Genomic DNA, 21,346 nt, shown 5'->3' with positions numbered 1-21,346 from the left:
CAAACTGTCTAGTGGCCACAATTGCCTGTTAGCCAGCGTTATAAAATTAAAAGACTTCAGGGGAAACCTGGCAGTAAGGTGGACTCCGTTCCACTGTGCCACAATGGAATCCAATTCTGATTGCCACAGTAACTCAAACTGTGACAACTGGACATACATGTGCATGTGGTCAGATAATCTGAAATAAAAACCTCTTGCTTGAGAGAACTTTGAGGGTTTTGTGTGAATGTGAATTTCTAGCACTGCTGCCACCTGGCAGTATCATTCATGCACCGTACCAGAGAGTTCCCTAGCAATGGATGGGTTGTAGACTGTTGGGAGAGTGATGTGACGGCATGGCTCTCCAAGTCATGTTTGAAGTAATGCTGACATAGCCAGTTCCTGAACGTACTACACCGTTCCACCTCAGCAAGTACCCGGCCCACAGATCCCAAAGCAGACCAGATGGTTCATTCTAAAGAAAGTCCTGAAAGTCATGTGAAAGAAAGGGAAACTCCATTCTACTGCAAAACAAAGATAGGGCTCACAGTTCTGGAGATCTAAAGTATGCAAAAGCCAAGAACAGGAGTACCAGAACCAAATTTTAAAACAAGACTTAATCCAATCCATATTAGGACTCATCACACCGAATTCTGATGTCTGATTGTTATTCCTCAGCCTTTAATTAAGAAATCCTTTATAATTGACCGCCTTTAATTAAGAAATCCTCTATAATTGACCGCATTTTAATCCAATGATTCTAATGCAGTCCGTCAGACCCACTAAGGTAGTTTGCATGGCTCACAATCTTACTTTACATCTGTAAGAACACAATTATTGATAATCCCCTGTGTATTATTGACAACGTAGACCATACTATACTCCAAATGAACAACTAGATGATAGATGGAGACCATACACTTGCTGCGTACTTTGCTGCCTCTTTACAAAGCTGTTCACCTGCAGCTGTGATGGTTCCGCAGATCATATTATTGTGGACGAATTGGGTTCCCTGGCTTATGAGACAAACACACACACAGCCACAAATCCCAGTGACTGGAGTAACTGCCCACAAGCCAACACACATTGAAAGTGCAAGACGTACCAGCCTGGCCATGCCGTCTTGACTCCACAAAACAGAGCTGCATGGTGCTTGCCCACTCCAGTTTATCAGCCATAGCCTGGAGTGTCAGCCCTCATACCAAACCTTCTACCTCCGGGCAGGGGAGATCTGTCCCAACCCATTAGGCATGAGGAAACACCTAGGCTTTGTGGCACATCAGTACTGCCTGATCTAGACCGGAAAATGGACTGAGTCCCCACAACTTGATGCTTGACTTTTGAAATCGTGTCCTGGAGGGCTGAGAGTGATCCCTGACGCCGCATCTTACCTGGCCATCAGCGAAACGAGCGTTGTCTCCCTCCCGCCGCCGCCATTCAATACGCGGCCGCTGTGTGGAGGGGACTACCTTTCCCGATAGCCCTAGCGCCGGACAGGAACCGGAACCCGCCGACTGTGCTCTCGCGCCTGGAGGCGCTTAAAAACTGGCCTAACTACTGGCAAAGCGGGTGACTTTTGAAATCGTGTCCTGGAGGGCTGAGAGTGATCCCTGACGCCGCATCTTACCTGGCCATCAGCGAAACGAGCGTTGTCTCCCTCCCGCCGCCGCCATTCAATACGCGGCCGCTGTGTGGAGGGGACTACCTTTCCCGATAGCCCTAGCGCCGGACAGGAACCGGAACCCGCCGACTGTGCTCTCGCACCTGGAGGCGCTTAAAAACTGGCCTAACTACTGGCAAAGCGGGTGACTTTTGAAATCGTGTCCTGGAGGGCTGAGAGTGATCCCTGACGCCGCATCTTACCTGGCCATCAGCGAAACGAGCGTTGTCTCCCTCCCGCCGCCGCCATTCAATATGCGGCCGCTGTGTGGAGGGGACTACCTTTCCCGATAGCCCTAGCGCCGGACAGGAACCGGAACCCGCCGACTGTGCTCTCGCGCCTGGAGGCACTTAAAAACTAGCCTAACCACCGCCACGCGGGGACCGCACGCGGGACTGCGCCGGGCTAAGCCCGGGCAAAGGGCGGGCCCTCTGAGGCCCTCAGAGGCACAAAGAGGAACGGGACGGCCAATGAAGTAAGGCCTATATCTGAAATACATCATCCTAAATACTATATGGGATATATTGTTAGTGATTCACGCTAATATTGCTCTACTGACATTTCGTCACTTTTAATATATAAGTTATACACATGTTAATGTGATCCCGATTTAGTGTCATTGGAAATATAGGTTATTTTATTTAATTTATCATTAGACAGGATTATCCTGCTGTATATACTGTTTGTTGTTAATATGAATATGCGGGAAACTAGAAGTAAGGTTGTCACCGCAGGGAATAAGCTGACGGGTACATTAGATGATTTCATTGTACGTACTAATAGCTTGATAGATCATGGGATAGTACTAATGGAGAGAAGGGTATCCCAAGACCTAGCTTTTGCAAAGAGATCATCGACAGGTAACATTGCTGCGGCACGCAGTCCTGATAAAACCGTGCCTGATCTCCCCTTATTACAAGCACATGCGCAGATACATAATAGTGCCACCACTGATCTGGTATCACAAAACCCAATCAGTACGGGATTAGAATCATTAAACCCTGTGGAAGAAACTTTGATTGGGGCACATTTAGACACCCAGGATGACACCGTAATTCGAAAATTAAAAGGAAATAGGCAGGGGGCAATTCCAAAAGAGTGCGCCAAGAATAAAAAGTTAACTTGCAAGAAGGTAAAGGCTAAAATTGTTAAGAAGGGTGGTATTAAAGATTCTGTGGTAAACGAAGCTGGGATTGACCCTGAACCAGAACTTGAAGCTGTCAGTCATAAGAAACTGTCCCTACCTATGATAGATGTTACTTTACCAGATGAGTCTTTAGTTGATATTCTTGATGAGAGTAATATAGTGAGTAGTCTAGACGGTTATGAAGACAGGAAAAATTTTATGATATATACCCTGTCAACACTAATCAAATCTTTATTTGCCCCTATACAAGAAAGGCTCCAAGATATAGAGAAGCTACTCCAAACACTCCAAAAGGATATAAAGACACAGTTGCACACCCAGGAAAAAGTGCCAAATAATGAAATCATATTGGTGGATAAACCACCGGTCTTAAAAGAGAATCGGCCGAAAGGGAAGAAAATAATTTCTACAATCCCTCTGCCTGAACCCATGCGAAATGTAAATAGTTCAGTAGTGAGTACAAGGACTCCCGGGCTATTGATAGCACCTGAAGTGACTGCACCTACTATACCTTTGCCTTCCGCACCTACTCCTAACCTAGACAAACCGCAACAGGAGAAAATTGAAAAGAGCAGAAGTATAAATTTGCCCCCGGATGCTTGCCCTTATGTGGTAGTACTAACTGGGGTCCTGAATTGGCACCTCATACTATGGAGCCCTTTGAAGCACTAAGAAACAAGGTGATTCACTGGCTAAACTCCAGTTTTGGCCAGTAGAATCTTAATGGTCCGAAGGGCATCATGGGTGGGCAGTAAGAGAAAGAAACTACAGGGTGACTGCGTGGTTCTAACTTTTGAAAACCCGCAAACGGTAGATTATATTTGCCAGGGGAACCCTATGAATCAAGATTTGCTGATTACAGCTAGACCCTTATTCTACTTCTATACTCCAAATGAACAACTAGATGATAGATGGAGTTGGACTAGAAATGAAAATTGTGCAAGGGAAGGAAGGAGAAATAATTTGTATGGGGATTTAAATTTTAATAGGCAGGGATGGAGGGAAGATGACCACTGGACTTTAATACAGCGAAGATCCGGGAGAAATCAAAAGGGAGGCCCGCAACATTGGGGAGATTGGCCAGGCATCCAGTCTGTTCCATTTGCCATCCCTTGCTATAACAGATTCAGTCCACTGGATATGGTCGACTGACGTCTAGGGTGTGAGAAATTTTCTGTCCTGTTGCCATCTGCATATACTACGCCAAATCCACCAGCCCTTAGCCCCTCCAACGAAAATCTTGATAAGTTTAGTAGTAGTTTGTGCTATAAGACTCCACTAGTAATCAAAGAACTGAATAATCAAGCCAAATTGTCGGGGCAAGAGTGTGTAAAAGGTAAAAAGGAATTACCCCTTGATAGTAGTTTAAACTTCGTCCCTAAGTCAAAAGGAATCATGAGTGATCCTATAGTTGAGATAGATAAGACTGACATAGGTCATGTTGTCACAGACGAGGTAATAATATCCACCCAAAATGGAAACTGTAAGGTGATGTTTTGGAACGTGGCAGGATTAAAACATAAAATCTCTAATCCTTCATGGAAAATGGCCACGGATGGTGTGGATATCTTGGCCCTGCAAGAAACTTGGACAATAGATCCTATACATTTAATTGGCTACAAAACTTATTGTACTCCTGCAGTAGGAGGGCCATATGGGAGATCCAAAGGTGGTATAATCACGTACCTCTCAAACTTATTATTATATGAGAGGGTTCATTTCTATCATAATTGTAGTTACTATCATAAATTAGTGATAGATACTAAAACTGGGATCAGCCTTGTGATAGTTAATTTTTATAACAATATCCCATGTACCGCTATTCAGAACATTATGAAAAGGCTAAATGAGGATCTACAAGGGGAGATAGTTAGCAAGACGAGGGAAGTAATGATTTTATGGGGGGGGGGGATTTTAATTGTCATCTTTGCAAAACGGGTCAAAAAGGAATTGTGGTTTAATGTTAGAGCAAGACATTAATCTTACACACTTTGACCATACTCTAACCGGGGATTTACTGAACGAGATATTATTTAATTGTGATTTGGGATATGCAAATGAATTAACTGTGTGCCCAACATCGTTTGCCCCGACCTTTATTGGAAGGGGAGCATCGAACACCATTGATTTTATTATCTGCTCAAATACTTCTGGATTTAGGGCCTCTAACTATAAGAATTGCCAATTACCACTGAGTGATCATTACCCACAAGTTCTCGAAATTGATAGCCCATTTTTAGCACGCCAACATGATAGCTTACAGATACAGGCAGCCCCAGATGTGTTGATGGGGAGACAAAATGGTTATTCTCTCAAGTGGAGTAAGGTGGTCCCGAACAAATTCTTAGCTAAACTAGTTAATATCTGCTCAGATAGCTTTAGAGTTTGTTTAGATGGAAATTCAAAGAGCGAAAACATAATTGAACATTTTAATATCATAGCAGCTACAATTAAAGAGAGTTTGAGGGTGGTTTTTAGAAACGGGACTAAAAATGCCAGAAGATGATTTGATAAGGCATGTACCAGAGCCTTGACTGAGCTCAAACATGCTATCCATCTGGAACCACGGAACCCCATCCAAATAAGAGATTTAAGGAATCGCTACAATCTTGCATTGAAAGAAAGAAAAAAAAACATAAAGAGGATGGCCTGGGAACAACTATGCGACGCCTCACAGGCTAAAGATACAACAGCATTTTGGGGGGTGGTAAATGCGCCCCTCCTTTTTGATAATACTAAGGCACGCATAGAAATTGCAATCAATGAGGAGGACTGGGTCACACATTTTTCACCCCTCTATATGTGTCTAGAACCGTCTCCACAAGAGGTCTCTCCCCCTTTGTGTGAGAAAGAGTTGGAGGCACAAAAAGTACCAGTCCCACTACTGGAGATTCCACGGGAGAAATGGGGGATACCTGAAAAACTAGTGGTAACACTGCCCGAGGTTCTATTGAGCTTAAAAGATACAAAGGGTGGAAAGGCATCGGGCCCAGATGGGATCCCAGCTGATCTGTATAAAGCTAACAGTGAGATCTGGGGTCCCATTCTAGTACAGCTTTTTAACGCAGCACTGGCGAAGGGCCTGAGTCGGTCATGGTTTACATCAATCATTGTTCCCATTTTTAAAAAGGGAGACAGACAAAACTGCGCCTGTTATAGGCCAATATCCCTACTTGACTCGTCCATAAAAATCCTGGGCAGAGTAATTTTAGCTAAATTACAAAACTGGGCGGAGGATAACGGGATAATAAGTGACCTCCAGTTTGGTTTTCAAAGAGGCATAGGAACTATAGAGCAATGCTTAAACTTATTTTTCCTGCAACAGAAGTATACATCGATAAAGAAAGAGCGATTATATCTTGTTTTTGTCGATCTTACTTCGGCCTTCGATAGCGTGTCCCACAATAAATTATGGAAAGTGATGCAAAGGATGGGCGTGGATGATTCAATCCTCTCCTTTCTGAGGGAGCTGTATTCTGGGGCCACAGCAACTGTTCGTTATGGAAAAGGGGGGGAATGTAGTAAATCCTTTGGGATAGGGCGCGGAGTACGCCAAGGATGTGTCCTGGCACCTTTCCTGTTTTTGATTTATATAAATGGGTTGGAAGATCATCTTCTGCAGGAGTGCGGGGACATGCCAGTTGCTGGCAATAGGCGTATTCCCGCACTACTGTACGCGGACGATGCCGTTTTAATGGCACGAACACCAAACGCCCTACAAAATCTAATAACATCCTTCAACAAATTCATGTACAGTTTGGATTTAAAAATTAACTGTAGCAAAACTTTTACCATGAACTGTGGAATGCGAACTAAGAAAAGGATGAAAACCATCTCAATAAATAATGCTAGTCTAGAAAACACGCCTGCATTTTCTTATCTAGGCATCTTATTTCATGAGACTGGCACGTGGACAAATGCGATTAGGGCAAGAACTCTTTTGTTCTCAAAGACTATAATGGCCCTAAAGAGTTTTATACAGAAAATGGGAAAGAAGCCTTTTAGAGAAATTTTAACTATTTATAATGCAACGTGTATATCAGTGGCTATCTATGGAGCAGGACTCTGGGGGTATGCCAACATAGATGCTATCCAAATAATTGAAAATAAGTTTATGCGGTACATGCTGTCCGTGCCCGATAGTACTGCAACCCTAAATTGCCATGAGGAGCTGGGGCAGCCATATATTTCAGATATAATAAAAACTCAGCCCATTTTATTATGGCACAGGGTCTGGACTGTAAATGAATGTGTTGTAAATCGAGCCATAATCCAGGATCTGTTACAACTGGAAAATGTAAATGTTTTCAAATGGTTAAACTATGTGAAGACCTTTTTGACAGAGATAGATTGTGAACAATATTTTGAGGATCCACTGTCAATGGTACACATCTCCAGAAAATTATTGAAAAAATTCTGCATGGAACATCTCAGGGAAAAAAGACTGTGTGAGGAAAGAAAGAAAAAGACTGTGTGTTCCCACCAGCTGATATTAAGTGGTGCAAATTTACAACCATATTTATGTCTCTCTATGGCAACCCACGATAGATTTCGTCTTACACGTTTTAGATTTAATATAGTTTTTAGATTATTAACTTTCCCACAAATGAATTCTTGGTCAAATGAACTCTGCTTATGTCCATGTGATGAATTATCCTCGCAATCTGATATTCATGTGTTGTTCTTTTGCAGATTTTATACCTTGCCTCGCAAAAAATGTATTGTCCCAATTCTTAAAGAGTTGAAATTAAATAGATGCCGCCCAGCGTTTTTAGAATTGCAAAGAATGGATACTGTATTTATTGTTGCCTCGCTGGCAGAATTTTTTAATAATGTTTTTAAATTACGTAAATCAATGGACAGTTAACTGGTTAAATTGTCCATATGGAATTCGTTTGCACTTCTCCCCTGTAACAATAACTATATATTGTATTATTTTTAACTGTATCTGTATTTTTGTTGCTTTTATGGTTATTTTCTTTTAACCGAATAAAGTATTTTGACTTTGACTTTGACATTAACAACCAGAACTCATCTGGAACTTGGGAAACTATAACCCCTCAGTAACCCTTCATAAGTCAAGCCCTTCCATTCTAATAGATTTAAGTTTCCGTTCCCTTGATCTTTTTCGCAGACATGGTTACTGAATGATGGTTCTCGGGTGTCACAATAATTTAGGAAAAGTGAATGCACATCCAAAATCCCCTATAAACAGATTCTTTGTGTGTTGGAGTATGCCATGAAGGGATTCAAGAATTTCACAATGAATGTTCTATGATCTGGATTTAGTCTCCGAGTCTGAATCTTTCAAAAGGACTCCACCCCCAGACTGAATAGAGATGGTCTTCACTCGACAAAAACATGCAAACATCCGCCCGACTTGCAGGAAGCAATGCGAACAAGCTGCTCACGCGAACATCAAAAACACTTTAGGCCTCATTTACAAAGCTAGTCCGTGCATAAGTCAATTCTACATACATCATTAACATGCAGTTATTAGCATATTCACAAACCTTTCCGTGTGTGTACCAGTTTTGTATTCAAAGCCGGTGCTTGTCAGGAGAATAGACCTGAACTGCATGATATGAAAGAAATCCGACTTTATACACAAATCATACCCCCTGTGTGCGTAATATATATTGTGTAACTTATGCAGGTGTAGTATAAGGAAATATTTTGTGGCATTCTTGTTTTATCAAATTAAAACATTTCCTTGCTTTCTACTCTTTCCTGTCTCCTCCTTGTGAATTTCCTTTGATTACCCCATTGTATCTCACTTTTTAACTAACTTATGCCCTTTAAGTTTGTCATAGGAGGCCCCACAAATGCGTTTAAACACTTTAGAAAAAATCCCCAAACCAACTACTTTGCAGCTGTTAAAATCCCTTTAACCCTCCCATTGTAGATTGTTGCGCCCCAAAGGAATTTGTGTCCCTCTGCGCTTACTCACACATGGTTAAGTAATAGCTGTGTACACCAAACATGCATAAATTACACTTACATTTCAATCACACATAATTAGGTAATGCTTCTGCAAATTAGGTATAAATAACTCTTGCTTTGTGAATCACATGGAAGGTATGGGTCCATAAATTAGAGATGTTTCCTGAAGTCAGTCTTCCTGGAAAGAAGCGCTGTTAATTAACCCTTCATGTTCTGGACTACCTCCCAGATACAGGAGGCGTTCCCTCTCCCTAGAGTCTAGAATTCCTGATAATGAAAAAATATGTGACGAAAAGGAAAACCTGACAGTTACTGGGACTATATGGAGAAACAGAGTATCTTGGCGTCACACTGCTGCTCTTTCTGAACCCTGGTATCCAGCAAGAGTAATGTGACCAGCAGAGGATTAGAAGTGGCTTAGTTTAGTACACACAGGCTCCAACAGGTCCGTAAATTTACTTGATCTCAAAGCAAAGTAAACGCCGGTAAACAACAAAGCCCGCGAGTTCACCTGTTGCTGTGGACGAAATAGAGGAAGAGGGACAGGAGTGGGGAAGAAGATTAATTTAAAGAAAGCAACCCTTTTAGCATCGAAATTGTATAAAGTTCCCCTTTCCATAAATCGTAATTTTTGGTAGAGAAGTCTGAAAAATTGATCAATTACTCCTGCCCCTTAACAGAACTCAAACAAGCATTGGCATAGCCAATAGGTCTCGCCTTTGGCACCTTAATAAGTGTTTAGCCATGCAACAGTTGCATAACTAAACACTTATAAGGTCCCAAAAGCGAGACCTATTGGCTATGCCAATGCTTGTTTTAACTGCTGCAATCTTTTGAAGCCTCACGGAGAACATCAAAGCGGCCGCGAAAGTGATCGCGATCAAACATAGCGAAAGTGAAAGTAATTGCGGTAAAGCGCGATGCGCGTGCCCGCGCACATGCACTGTACCTCTAAGCTGGCCTGGTAGCACTTTTTGGAGCCCTCACAAAATGTCTCGCCAGACCAGCGCATTCGCTGGGTCAGGCGAGACCTAAAAAGGTTTGGCTGCATTCCATGCCCAGTCCTCACTGGGGCTGGAAAGATGCAGAAGTAAAGAATTGTTCCTGATTCCTGAGGGCTTTGGTCTTCATTTCCTTTTGTGGCTGCGGGTGGCACAGTGTATAAAGAAACAGAATAAATGTGGCACACCAGTACTGTCTCACTCGGAGCATAAAGGACTTGAGTCCCTTTAACTTAATACATCACATTAACAGCCAAAACAAATTTCCCATCTGCCCCTTTGTGAAACTCTGGTACTGCTGCAGCCATATTGGTGGCACAGTAGGCCCAATGTCTTTACCTTAACCATCCGCGCAGAGAAGGGAAAGAAACTAGCACCAGGTCCAAGGCTGTAGTGCTCCATCACATACAAGAGGCCATCTGGTGAGTCAATCGGGCAGGAACAGCTCCACAACCCCCATTCCCCAAACTTGGCACAGCTTTCTAGCTTCTTCCCGGTGCCCTCGCTAACAAGTGAGGAGTCACATTTGCTTAGTGCCCGCTCACTACTGGAGCCTGTAGACTTTTCCAATCTTCCCCTCACTATGGTATCTTTTCTACTGGTAAACCACACTTCAGGAGCTTGTTGTTGCATTGTGTTCGCAACGAGGCACTGTCTGGAGTGCGCTTCTCCGTGTAACCAAGGAAACGGGGATGGTGGCTTTTTTCAAGGCTGAACACCAATGCTAGTTTTGTGGAAACTCCACCACCTCAGATGCCGTAATCATGTCCCTCCCGGAGAGCCTATCTGTGAAGAGCCGAGATAGTTCATGTATGAATATTAGATAACCATATTGTTTAGTAGTATGCCGCTTTGTTTTCACATTTGTTTACATGACTTAATATAATTTGCTCTCACATTTACGCCCGTGGGTAATCCGGAATTCATTAAGCAATCATTTTGGCCATGAATGGTACCCGTTGTCAACTGAGAATTCTGAAGCACTAGTTGGTTAATTTTTTATTATGTCTTTCATTAGCAGGCAGACATTTGGAAGTATTTCTTTAAATCAATACTTGTATTATTGAATGTACTGAAACGTAGTGAACCTTTATTCCTTTTTATTGCTTTTTCCAGTGCTAAATTGCTGTTAATCAACATGGGTTACTTACTTAAAACAGATATAGACCTTAACAAAACTGCGATGAAATTCGACTTGAATAGATGCATGTGAATTGTATAGTACCACTAATATTGTACTGTAACCTGACCGATTGAAAGTTGTGTTTTTTTTCTAAGGCTGTCTCTCTTTGTTATGTTAAACATTTAGAGTTTTTGGAATATTTAAGGCGAAATGAATTCATCTATGAAATTTGACAATTTCGGGGAGATCAATTAAAATTGCATTTTGATATGAGCGTGTACAAGTAAGCACTTGTGATTGCAGAATACACATTTTATGTGAATTACATTTAAGCCTACTTCTAGCCTAGTTTAGTTTCAGAGATAGAAGAATATAAATTAGAGCTGGATTATCTGTATGTCTACCTGTAGTCCCCACTCTCCCTACAATATGGGCTTTTCTGCAATTGTCAGTCATGGTAAAGAAAAGCAGAGAATATTCTCTTATCCTTAGTTAAAATATTGGTCTTACCTGCTGCCTCTATTGCTTGTCTCTGTCCTTTTTTTATTGTATTTATTTATTTAAACTGACGTGCGTGATATGGATATGTCTAACTTTTAGCTTCTAACACCTTAAAGGAATTTGTTTCCGTGGGAATGTTTTTGGGCCACATTTTGTCTAACTTTTTGTTTTCTTTTTCCTGTGGATGGCTCATATGGAGTGGTTGGTTGGACACTGGTAGTTCTGTGGACTTGATAATGTGACTGAGCTTATACAAGCAAAGTTTTTTTTCTTAACTATTTTTGACATTCCTTTTCCATTTCACAGACCACTGATATTCGTGTGATAAACTTGTTCTTCGTGTTGGTGGACATCTTGACGAACACCATCCTTGAAGTATCTGTTAAGGTAAGAAGGACTTCGTATCTCCTAGAGTAGTGTCATCAGCCGTAACGTTATAAATTAAGAGTTACTTTATTTCATTAGTCCGTGCCTTCTGTCTGTGTAAACCTTAATGAAAACCCTCTCTGCATGTGTATTTGTCATTGATCAATAGTGGTATATACACCTTGTCATTGCAGGCTTTCCATTGGCAGAGGAAGTATCAGTCCTCTTCTACGTGTCGCAGTGTATGATGTTGGGTGGCATGTGCATACGACCTGTAGCCACCCTTGGCTAAAATTAATTTGAGAACATTTTCCACAGAGCAAGGTTTGATTAAAGTTCTAAGACCAAGACCATGCCATTGAAAATACGTTATATGTGGCAGTGGCTTGCCTAGCCAGTAGGAAGAGGAAAAAGCAGAAAGTGGCCAACGGCACAAAAGGGGAGATCCTGCTACCGGTACAAATGCAGTATCCTCCCACAGATAACTCTTTACACCTCTCTTTAGAACTGGTGGAGCACATTCATCCAGTCTATATCCTCTTCATAGAAATTAGTCGTATAGTCCTATCATATACTGTCCATGTTTGGAGATGTCCGAAACGTGTTTAGATTAAGGGCTGTGGCTTGGGCACTTCCAATGTTTCTTAAAATGCATTACTATCTTGCCTAAATGGATTATGAGGGAGGGGTACTCACCCTAACAGGGTCTCCTTTCACGCTTATCCCTCTGACCATGATGCTGCACCTTTATGTGCCACACCAATGCCTGGGCCCACAGTGACTCTCTGCCATCCTTTTTTTGAGATCTGTTTGGTTAATTACAGGAGCACGACACAGAAACCTTTAGAGATCTGAGGACATTTTTTACGGTACCGATGGGCTTCTAAGCAACAGATGATCCGCCAGGCCACCCCCAAATCTTGGAAATGTGAGCACACTAAAATGTTCAAAGCAAGTAAATATAACCACTCAGTGAAGTAGCAGATGAGCACATTTCTTAACAATAAACGAAGCAATCTGATCCATTATGCCTCAGCAAAGTTAGTGATTTAACAGAACTTACCTCTTACACGAATCCCCGCTTTCTGTGTTCAGTCAAGGCCGTGTAGTTACTGCAAAGTTTCTTTCTGTTGTTGCATCCCAGGATGCTGGATCAGATAAAAATTTCCATAAAGTTAACCTCTTCGCTTTGAAACTATCACGCTTTGGTTAATATTTAAAAAAAAATCCTAATGTTTCATCTTTTATTTAGAGTACCATTGACCTATGTAAAGAAACAGCGAAACAGTATCAAAAAGACGAGCAAGCACTACTGATCAAATACCAGTCTTTTTAGGCCAGGGAAAAACATGACTAACAAGAGTTAGAAATAAGATTAACCAGCTCCCCCTTCCATAGATTGGTGGCCATAACTCTAAAATAATGGCCAACCGCATATGGGCAAGGCTAAAGAATGAATTGTTTAATAGCAAATCAAAAACGGCTCTTAACTTGTCGAGAGGACAATGTTCAGAAAATATCTTCCTAATAAAAATAGGCCCCACACAGTATAAGGCATTTATGAATAATGCAGAGATAGTTAAAAGGTTTCTTTTTTTATTTATTTAATAAATTGACTGGAAACGATTGCAATTGAACTAAAGCCAGGATTCTAATCACACTTTCTCCAATTCATGTACGGGCAAGCAGCTGCTTTCCATGCATACTGAAGCCTTCTAATGGCATGATCTGTTTTAACACTGTTAAATAAAAGGATTTCCTGTAGTGACCCTCTGGGGTAAAAAATAGCAGAGAAGGGATCAGCTGGATTTGCCTTAGATGAGACAGATATACAAACCTCTGCAACCATAATGATCATATTTCTCATAGGAAGACCAGAGTTTAGCTGAATGCTGAAGTCCCTAAAGTAAGCATTTGTGGCAGAACAATGTCCCATTGAGCAGTGCCAAAAGTAAACTTCACCGATGAAGTTGCACTTGGTGAACAAAACTTAAACGTTTATTTGGTTATTTTCATAAAGTTTGCATCCATCCTGCATCTAATCATGGATAATGTAAGAAATGGAAAACCGAGAAGAATCTTTGTCACTTTTCATGACACAATAGAATTTGTGTTCATCTGAGTTAAAGTAATAACCTGCACCTTAGGGCAGATAAAAGATTAGCCAAAGGCCTCAATTACAAATTAAACCTAGATAGATGGTCGCGTCCTGAAGCACACCACAAGTAACCAGTTTTTCTGCCATCTCAAATGGAGGGAGTGAAGCAGACACCTTGTCAGGTGGAAAAAAAAGAGCAAGTCTGACTTAGGGTAATGCTGTGTATGCATATCTCTTTGCACCTGAATTCGAAAAGAAAAGGAGGAGTAGAGGGTATAGGTCAGTAAAATAAATATCCAAAAGTAGGAATGGAAGTCTCCAATTTTGGAACTAGGGCCCTCACACATCTGGCAGGGTGTTGAGCTTTATCATAGGGCACGCTCCTTTTCAGGCCGATGCTGTAATACCTGATGGGCACCCTATGAGGGCTCTTTGGTGGAGAACTTTGGTTCCCAATCCGTAAGGTGAGGTGCGAGTGTAGGGCCATGGAGTGTAGTTGAGCGTAGAGACCGTGAGGAACGTGTAAGAGGTTAAATGGAGACTAAGTAGTGCTCAGTGTTAATCAGTGAGTTTACTTGTCCAGGCTAAAAAATGAGTAGGCACACCACCGATATAAGGTTCAGTGGTGGATAAAGAGTAAAGGTCAACATGTTTCCTGCTTAGTTTGTCACAACAGTGATCAATTAGCAATTCCTCTGGCCCATAAAGGAAGTGACTATCAACGGAGTGGTTGGCGTCCTCATCAGTATCAAGGGCGAACCAAGCACTCTAACAACCTAACTCTGATGTACTTTATGGTAATACCAACTGAAAATACAATGAAATACATCAATAAAAATCCTCTGTACAATGCGGCATGCAGTAGGGTTCTTGCCATGCTATTAGTTACAAATTTCTGAAAGGTGCGGTGGTAAGGTAAAAAGAAGTGGCATGCAGGTGGCACATCTAGAGACATTGGCAGGCAGGGTGACTTATCAAACACAATCTTCTTGAATACGCTTTTTGACTCACCCATCTGGGGTGGCTAACCAGCTGCATCAAATGCTGGTAGCGGGGACGTTTCAATTTAACGTCCTAATCTGGAGGAAAAAGTAAAAGACGTGAAGTCCAACATTAATGTTTAGTAAGAAATGGTGCATCAGAATGGAAACATACTCCCGAAGGGGAGGTGTAGACGTATCCCCAACGTGCCCGCAGGGGCGGGTACTTACATTTAAGTGGCAGCTCAGTGGCTGGATGACATACCCTCTCTTTACCAGCACTGCAGAGTGAGCAGGCTCCTGTGGAGCGGGATTCAGTACTCGCACCAACAAACGAAATGGTGGACTCAGTAGGACTGTCTCACGGTGGCTGGTGCGCGTCGAGTGAGTTTAGGTGGGTGTGGCGGTAGTAAATACAGGATAGGTGGAGAAAGTGATGCATGGATATGACGTGTGTGTGTCTGTATGACGAACAGGCCTTGAAAGATCCGGGTTCTATGTTGGAACATGTAATGACTAGTCCAACTGGTAATGAAGGCATATGAAGATAAGTTCTCCCCAGGGGCACTAACCACCCTGATGATGGTATTGTGTAACTTACGGATAGCATTGAGAAGGCCTTTTAAATACAGGAAACGTATGGCGCAGATTCAAATAGATTCATACCTTTAGTGAAAACGGGACCATAACAGACTACCCTGGTCCCTAAGGCCATTGATATTGGAATGTGTGACGGCTGATTCAGCCAACTCTCGAGATGCTTGAGCAGGCGTGTACGCTGGACGCATGAGCACTTAGCTTAGAGACACCATTGAGGGCGCCATTAACATCCAGGTAATAAATGGGTCTGATTTAACCCCTTCAACGCTTGTGACGGAACGGTTCCGTCATGCACGTCGGTTGGGCTGTGCTTATGACGGAACCGTTCCGTCATGGCCCCGCCCGCGCTAAGATCCTTCAGCACTGCGCGGGAATCCGCGCAGCGCTGAAGGGGTTAAATGGATTCATGGCGTATGTATCCATGGACCATAACAGGCTACCCAGGTCCCTAGGATTCAGGAACAGTGGTTTTAGGGTATACTAATCTAGCACCCTGTTCATATCCCTGTATTGTTAATGGATGATCGGTTGGCCAGAGCAAAATGGAGCAGTGTATTGACTGATGTAAAAAATATATGTACATATATAAATGTATAGATCAGTGTCCAGGCTTAAAAAAGAAACTGTATAAAGGCATAGACATGAGAGTTGGAGGTGCCAGTCCCCATAGAGGAGAGTAGGAGAGCTCTATTTGTTCAATTCACTCCAAGGCATGTCCTCGTTCAGTCCCAGTTCATCAGTGGAGAGTCGAAATATCCAATTTTGCTCTCTCCTGAAGAGGGCGTCCTTGGTAGCAGGAGCCGCAGATTACAACAGTAGACGTTGTAGTCAAACATTCATCAGTGACATTGAACTATTCCTATGCCAAGAAAGTAGAACAAATCTTTTCCAAAAATGTTATGTGCCATGCCTAAAAGTCATATAGGACGACAGTCTGTCATCCAATCTGTAGTTCTGCCTCCACTTCTATCAAGTTCTTCCAGTTATATATTTTCTCTTCAAGTTCTAGAGTAAACTAGATTCACTTTGGTTTATTCAATTAAATAGACACCCTCCCATGAGAGGTGACCCTGCCCAGCTCCAGAAAAATAATGTTACTAATAAAGTGTGAAGTAAATTTAGGAACCGGTTGACACAATAATGTTAACTGTAAAGCTGAGATGGCAAAGCAACGTACAAATGGACAGAAGAACAGGTTTTCCATTAAGGCAAGGAGCACAAAAATTAATTTCTATGACTGGACAGAAGGAAGGGCTGGACAAGGACATGGTGACGACCAAACGATTTGGGCAGAAAAGAGGTAAAGAGGGCATGTATTGAGCCAATGGGCTTCAAAGGGAGCAGGTCTAATGATTTCCAGTGGAGCAGAGGAGAAGGAGGACAATAGGAATGAATCGCCAATTCTTGGAATCGGAAGATAATATATTGTAAACATTTAAATAATGAACAGAAGATGGAAAAATTGCATATTATCAAACTAGTTAAAGGTTCATAAATATATATCGGCAAACCCTGAAAAAGGAGACCTTCAACTAATTTGTGTAGACATTTCAGATAGCTTAATAGTTGGTTACAACTGGCCTGTTAAACTCCCTGCTATTTCCCTGCCCCAGAATTACAAATATTGGTGTTATCAGTATTTACTAGGGTGGGTAATAATGGGGATTACATGTTATGGGGGAATTTTACATTTCATGAATTCGAGAGGCGAAACATTTCTGTACCAGGCTCTATGTGTGAAGAAATACAACATTCCTTTAAAGTTGGGGGAAAAAATTGCTCAACATTTCTTGACTATGAAACTGTGATTCCGCGATCGTTCCACAATTTTTAAGAAAAGGGCAGGACTTTTCACCTTGTGTGCTTGCCCAGCACTAGCAATAACAAAGTGCTCTATTTAATGTAAAAACAAGGTGTGGTGCCCTCAATATATTGACAAGCCTGTGATCACCCTAAATTCTAGGAAGAACATTGCAAGCTACTAACTACACAACTTTTCCCAACCTTCAGTCTAAAGAAGCCTATTGACGCAACACATATTTTTAGTTCTGAAAGCCCTTGACAAATATTGGCTTTTCATGCTTCTGTTTTTTTTTTTTTTTATCAAAGGAACCGTGCTAAGCAAAAAAGAGATTCATGGGAACATGTTTATTTTGGCACACTAAAGTTAATTACAGGAAAAAAAAAATCCACGCATCTATCTAAACACTGTGAGCCTCTTTTAATATGGCTTACTTCGTACTGATTCTAATATCTTTTTGCAACAAATTACTAACGGCTTTTTGATTTGCTTAACTCCCGTTTTCTTTTCTTCATGCCTGCTACCACACTATATCTCTCCTATGAAGCCACCTTGTGTCTTGTTCCTCTGTATGGTTTGTAAGCTCTTCTGTGACTCGCAAGATTGTAATGTATGGCATGTGGCTCTTTATCCTATATTTCGCGGTATGTTTAGGAGGATTACCCACAGGGCTTCTCTTTATATAAATAACCACCTGTAGAATGGGGTTGGCGGTGAGCAGCCAAAAGCTTTGGGTTTAGGTGATACATTTCATACAGTGTGTGAATGCCAGATTTTGACAGAGATCTTTGCAGGGATGTAAGCATAGCACTAGCCCATACAAATGAGTTTTTCTTCTATTTAGCGGTCCATGACAAGTTGAGCCTGCAACACATTTGGGCAGACTTCACCTTACAGGTTTCTTTGAAAAGAAGCCCTTAGTTTCTGCATTTTGTGCAGCCACTATCTTATGTAGGGTAAGTCATGAATTTCAGAAACAGATCAACATTCTGTAAAAAGGTCTGAGTTCTAGCCATGCAGGACACCACGGTCCATTTTGAAAACCGCCAGCCCACCATGGTATAATAATTCACAAGTCCTTAGAATTGGAGACTGTGGCACGCATGTCGTACCTCTAGATGGAAATAATGCAGAATGGCTGAATTTAAATTTTCCATCCTAGTGGTACTGCAGATTAGGAGCATCCGCACTCTCCATCTTCTCCGCATATATAACTTACGGGGCTCTGGACTCAACTTTGCCTTTTGTCTGAATTAGTACCCCAAAAAAGTAATAGAAGAAGTCAGTCTGTTAGACTGATTCAGATTGGACAAGTCTGACTCTGGAACAGATGGAATAAAGACAATTTTAACAGAACAATTGTTTGATCAGTGTAACTAGGAGAAAATAAGTTTAAAGGTTTGGGTGTAGAAGTAATAAGCAAGAATAACTGTTAGTATCCTTTATCCTGGCTTGTGCCCCTATTGCTGCCTGTGTGCTTTTTGATTCCCTGAATTGCTCTTTTTCTCCTCTTCTGTGTAATCTTTACTCTCCTGGGTGTCTTCCTTCCCCTGGGTGATCTTCCTCTCCATTTTGGGTGTCTGTCCAGTTTGCAAGTTTTCTCTATTGCTTATGCATATTTGACCCTGTTGCTGTTCTGTATGAAACATTCCCTTGGGTGACATTTTAAAATTTTCTTTAATTCTGTAGATTATCACTTGTCATTTCTCAGAAGAAGGAAGGCAGAGGTTAAGCAGATTGTGATGCATCTAGTGGATGATGCATATCCAGACAGGGACTGGAGAAAATGAATGAGGTGATGAGTGCAATTACCCTTTTGGCGGAAAGGGGCTTGGACCTCACAACAATTGATTAGAGGAAGGGAGGTACTTGTGTACGGGTGACATAGCAGATACATGGTAATATCTGAAATGGGGTATGGGCGTTTGTCCTGTTTGGGACCAAAGAGGGAAAGTGCGAGGCTTGGTGAATGCTGACCTTGCATGAAACTAGTGGTAGACGACTTTGACGGAGGTGAATAATGCATCTGCTGCAAAAGTGAAGAACAGGAAGATTTTGCTCGACTAAGAAGTGAGATCAGACCAAGAACTGATTTACATGGGCACACACAGGTGGAACTTGTGCATTGATGTGTTGGCCATGAAGGATGGTTTTTGCCAATAAGACAGACTGACACAGCTTACTTAGATCCTTCACTAAACACACATGTGCACCGAAGACTCTTCATTACCTCCATTTCCACCGTTGTCATATTTTCTACTAAACTTCACTGGCTCAAATTAGTCTCCGGACTTTTTAAAGAATTTTGATTTTGCAATCTCTGGCGGGTTGGGTGGCTAAAAATGAACAGGCGTGGCTAGCCTTCCCATTTAAGTATACAAGACCTGGTCTGACGTGTCCTTGTTCCTAGACTTGTTCTCAGAGACTATCTTTTACTTGGTACTTGGTTAGTAGGCATTCCTTGAGACTTTATTGAAAATCTCCTTTACCTCCTACCTGGTTATTGGTAATTCTTATGTTTTCTGGCATGCTTTACGACCTGTTTACTGTATTTTTTTTAATGTTCTGTTGTATCCTAAGCCTTAAAAAAAAAAAAATCACATTACGGCTTCTAGTGAGGAGTCATATGTAGTGCAGTTGTCAAGCACAGTTAGTCACTGTAAATGTTCTTCCTGACACAATTTGAAATATCCTCACATCTTTCCAGTCATGTAGTATTTTTTGTATACCTGTTCTAATGTGTTTAATGTTGGAAGCGTTAATTATTAATACTTCTATTTTCATATCTACCTGATCTGACTTTAAGCACAAAGAGCCAGGCATCTCACCCTTGTGCTTTAATTTGCATTAAAGACCATTAGCTGATTGGATCATTTGGTTGTAATTTTTTATATTTAATATGAACATTCAAGTTCTCTTTCAGATACCATGCAGGCTCCAACAGCACCGTACCCAACGGCCCCAAGCCCCTACCAGCCAGTTCCAGGTGGCTACCAGATATCTGGTGGGTACCCACCCCAGCCGATTCCAGAATGCTATCCTGGTGCCCCGCCAGCACCTCCTTCCTATGCCGAGGCAACAGTTCACCAGTACAACCCACCGCCCGGACCGGATATGAAAAATATGAATAATCCTCCATATCCAAGTCAACCGCCGACTGTTCCAAGTAAGAAAGAAAGATTATAGATGCTACTAATTGCGTACTTTGTTTTATTGGTTATTTGTTTATAAGATTGACTGCGAAATTTAAGTTATCTTCCATAGCATAGTCTATTCTTAACCAAGCAATATTGGCCGGAATACCTGCTTTCCAACAGGCACCGGGTCATACATTTAGAGGTCACAATTCAAAAAGTACAGTATGCTCTACTCCGATTAAACTGGGAGGACAAATTTGTGACATTTAACAATTTTCTAATTTCTTAAATTATAAATTGCTTTTTATTGTTTCTGTAGCTCAAAGCTTATTTTTTTACCACAGTCACTTTGTCCATCCTTTATTGGTGGTTTATTCTTTCTCTCATTTCACTTCCGATCTCTGAAGGGTATCCAATCCTGCCAAAGCGTGCATTGTGTTTTTGATCATTATCGGTTAGAACTTCGTGTAAGTAATGTATTAATTAAAGTTGGTGCTCTGCTGCCACAGAATGTTAATCAAAGGGTTATTGCAAATGTGGAAGAGAAGATGATCAGGGGGATTCCATAGATTTGGAGTATGAGTAGTGTTGGGTTCTGAGCCACAAAGGTCAGGCTAGGTCCATTGGTAAAGTGCATTGATCTTTGAAGTCAGAGTTGACAATAGGTCTGTTAGAATGAGTATCGACAGTGTGCCGCAGCTCCATTGGCACAGATGTCATTCTGCCCAGATAGAACATGTTACTCTTGTCTGGTAAAATGCAGGGCGCTTGCCTCCAGGGGATGTAGTAGCCCTTACTTGCCATGTGTCCTGCCTTTGCTGACCACTCTTCCTGGACTCTGTAATAGTTTGCTTCTAGCATTTGATTATCCTGTGAGGTGATTTTTTTTCAAGTGGTTGTGGTCCATTGTTTCATAATTTTCTTACCTTTAGCTCGACATGTTGGTTTTTAACCAGTGTATTTTTTGCAACATAGAAGTTAGCAGTGACGGTACACAACTCTACGAGAGG

At 41.7% G+C, this 21,346-nt stretch overlaps 1 protein-coding gene across 3 annotated transcripts in view; it reads left to right on the top strand.

Moving 5' to 3' along the window:
* LITAF (lipopolysaccharide induced TNF factor) overlaps positions 1 to 21,346 on the top strand; it is a 121,198-nt gene that overhangs the window by 73,282 nt on the left and 26,570 nt on the right. Inside the window, exons 2-4 of one of the 3 annotated variants that reach the window (XM_085632133.1) lie at positions 11,661 to 11,741; positions 18,889 to 18,994; positions 20,123 to 20,365. In XM_085632133.1, coding sequence (XP_085488259.1) covers positions 20,128 to 20,365 — 238 coding nt within the window. In that variant the 5' untranslated portion in view covers positions 11,661 to 11,741; positions 18,889 to 18,994; positions 20,123 to 20,127. Of the gene's footprint in view, positions 1 to 11,660; positions 11,742 to 18,888; positions 18,995 to 20,111; positions 20,366 to 21,346 lie in introns of all 3 variants that reach the window. The other 2 variants (XM_085632131.1, XM_085632132.1) reach the window with 2 other exon arrangements.

This window comes from Triturus cristatus, chromosome 10, assembly GCF_964204655.1.
Source record: "Triturus cristatus chromosome 10, aTriCri1.1, whole genome shotgun sequence".
Classification (NCBI taxonomy): Eukaryota; Metazoa; Chordata; class Amphibia; order Caudata; family Salamandridae; genus Triturus; species Triturus cristatus.
The sequence above is the reverse complement of the archived record's forward strand: the minus strand, read 5'-3'. Positions and strand labels throughout refer to the sequence as shown.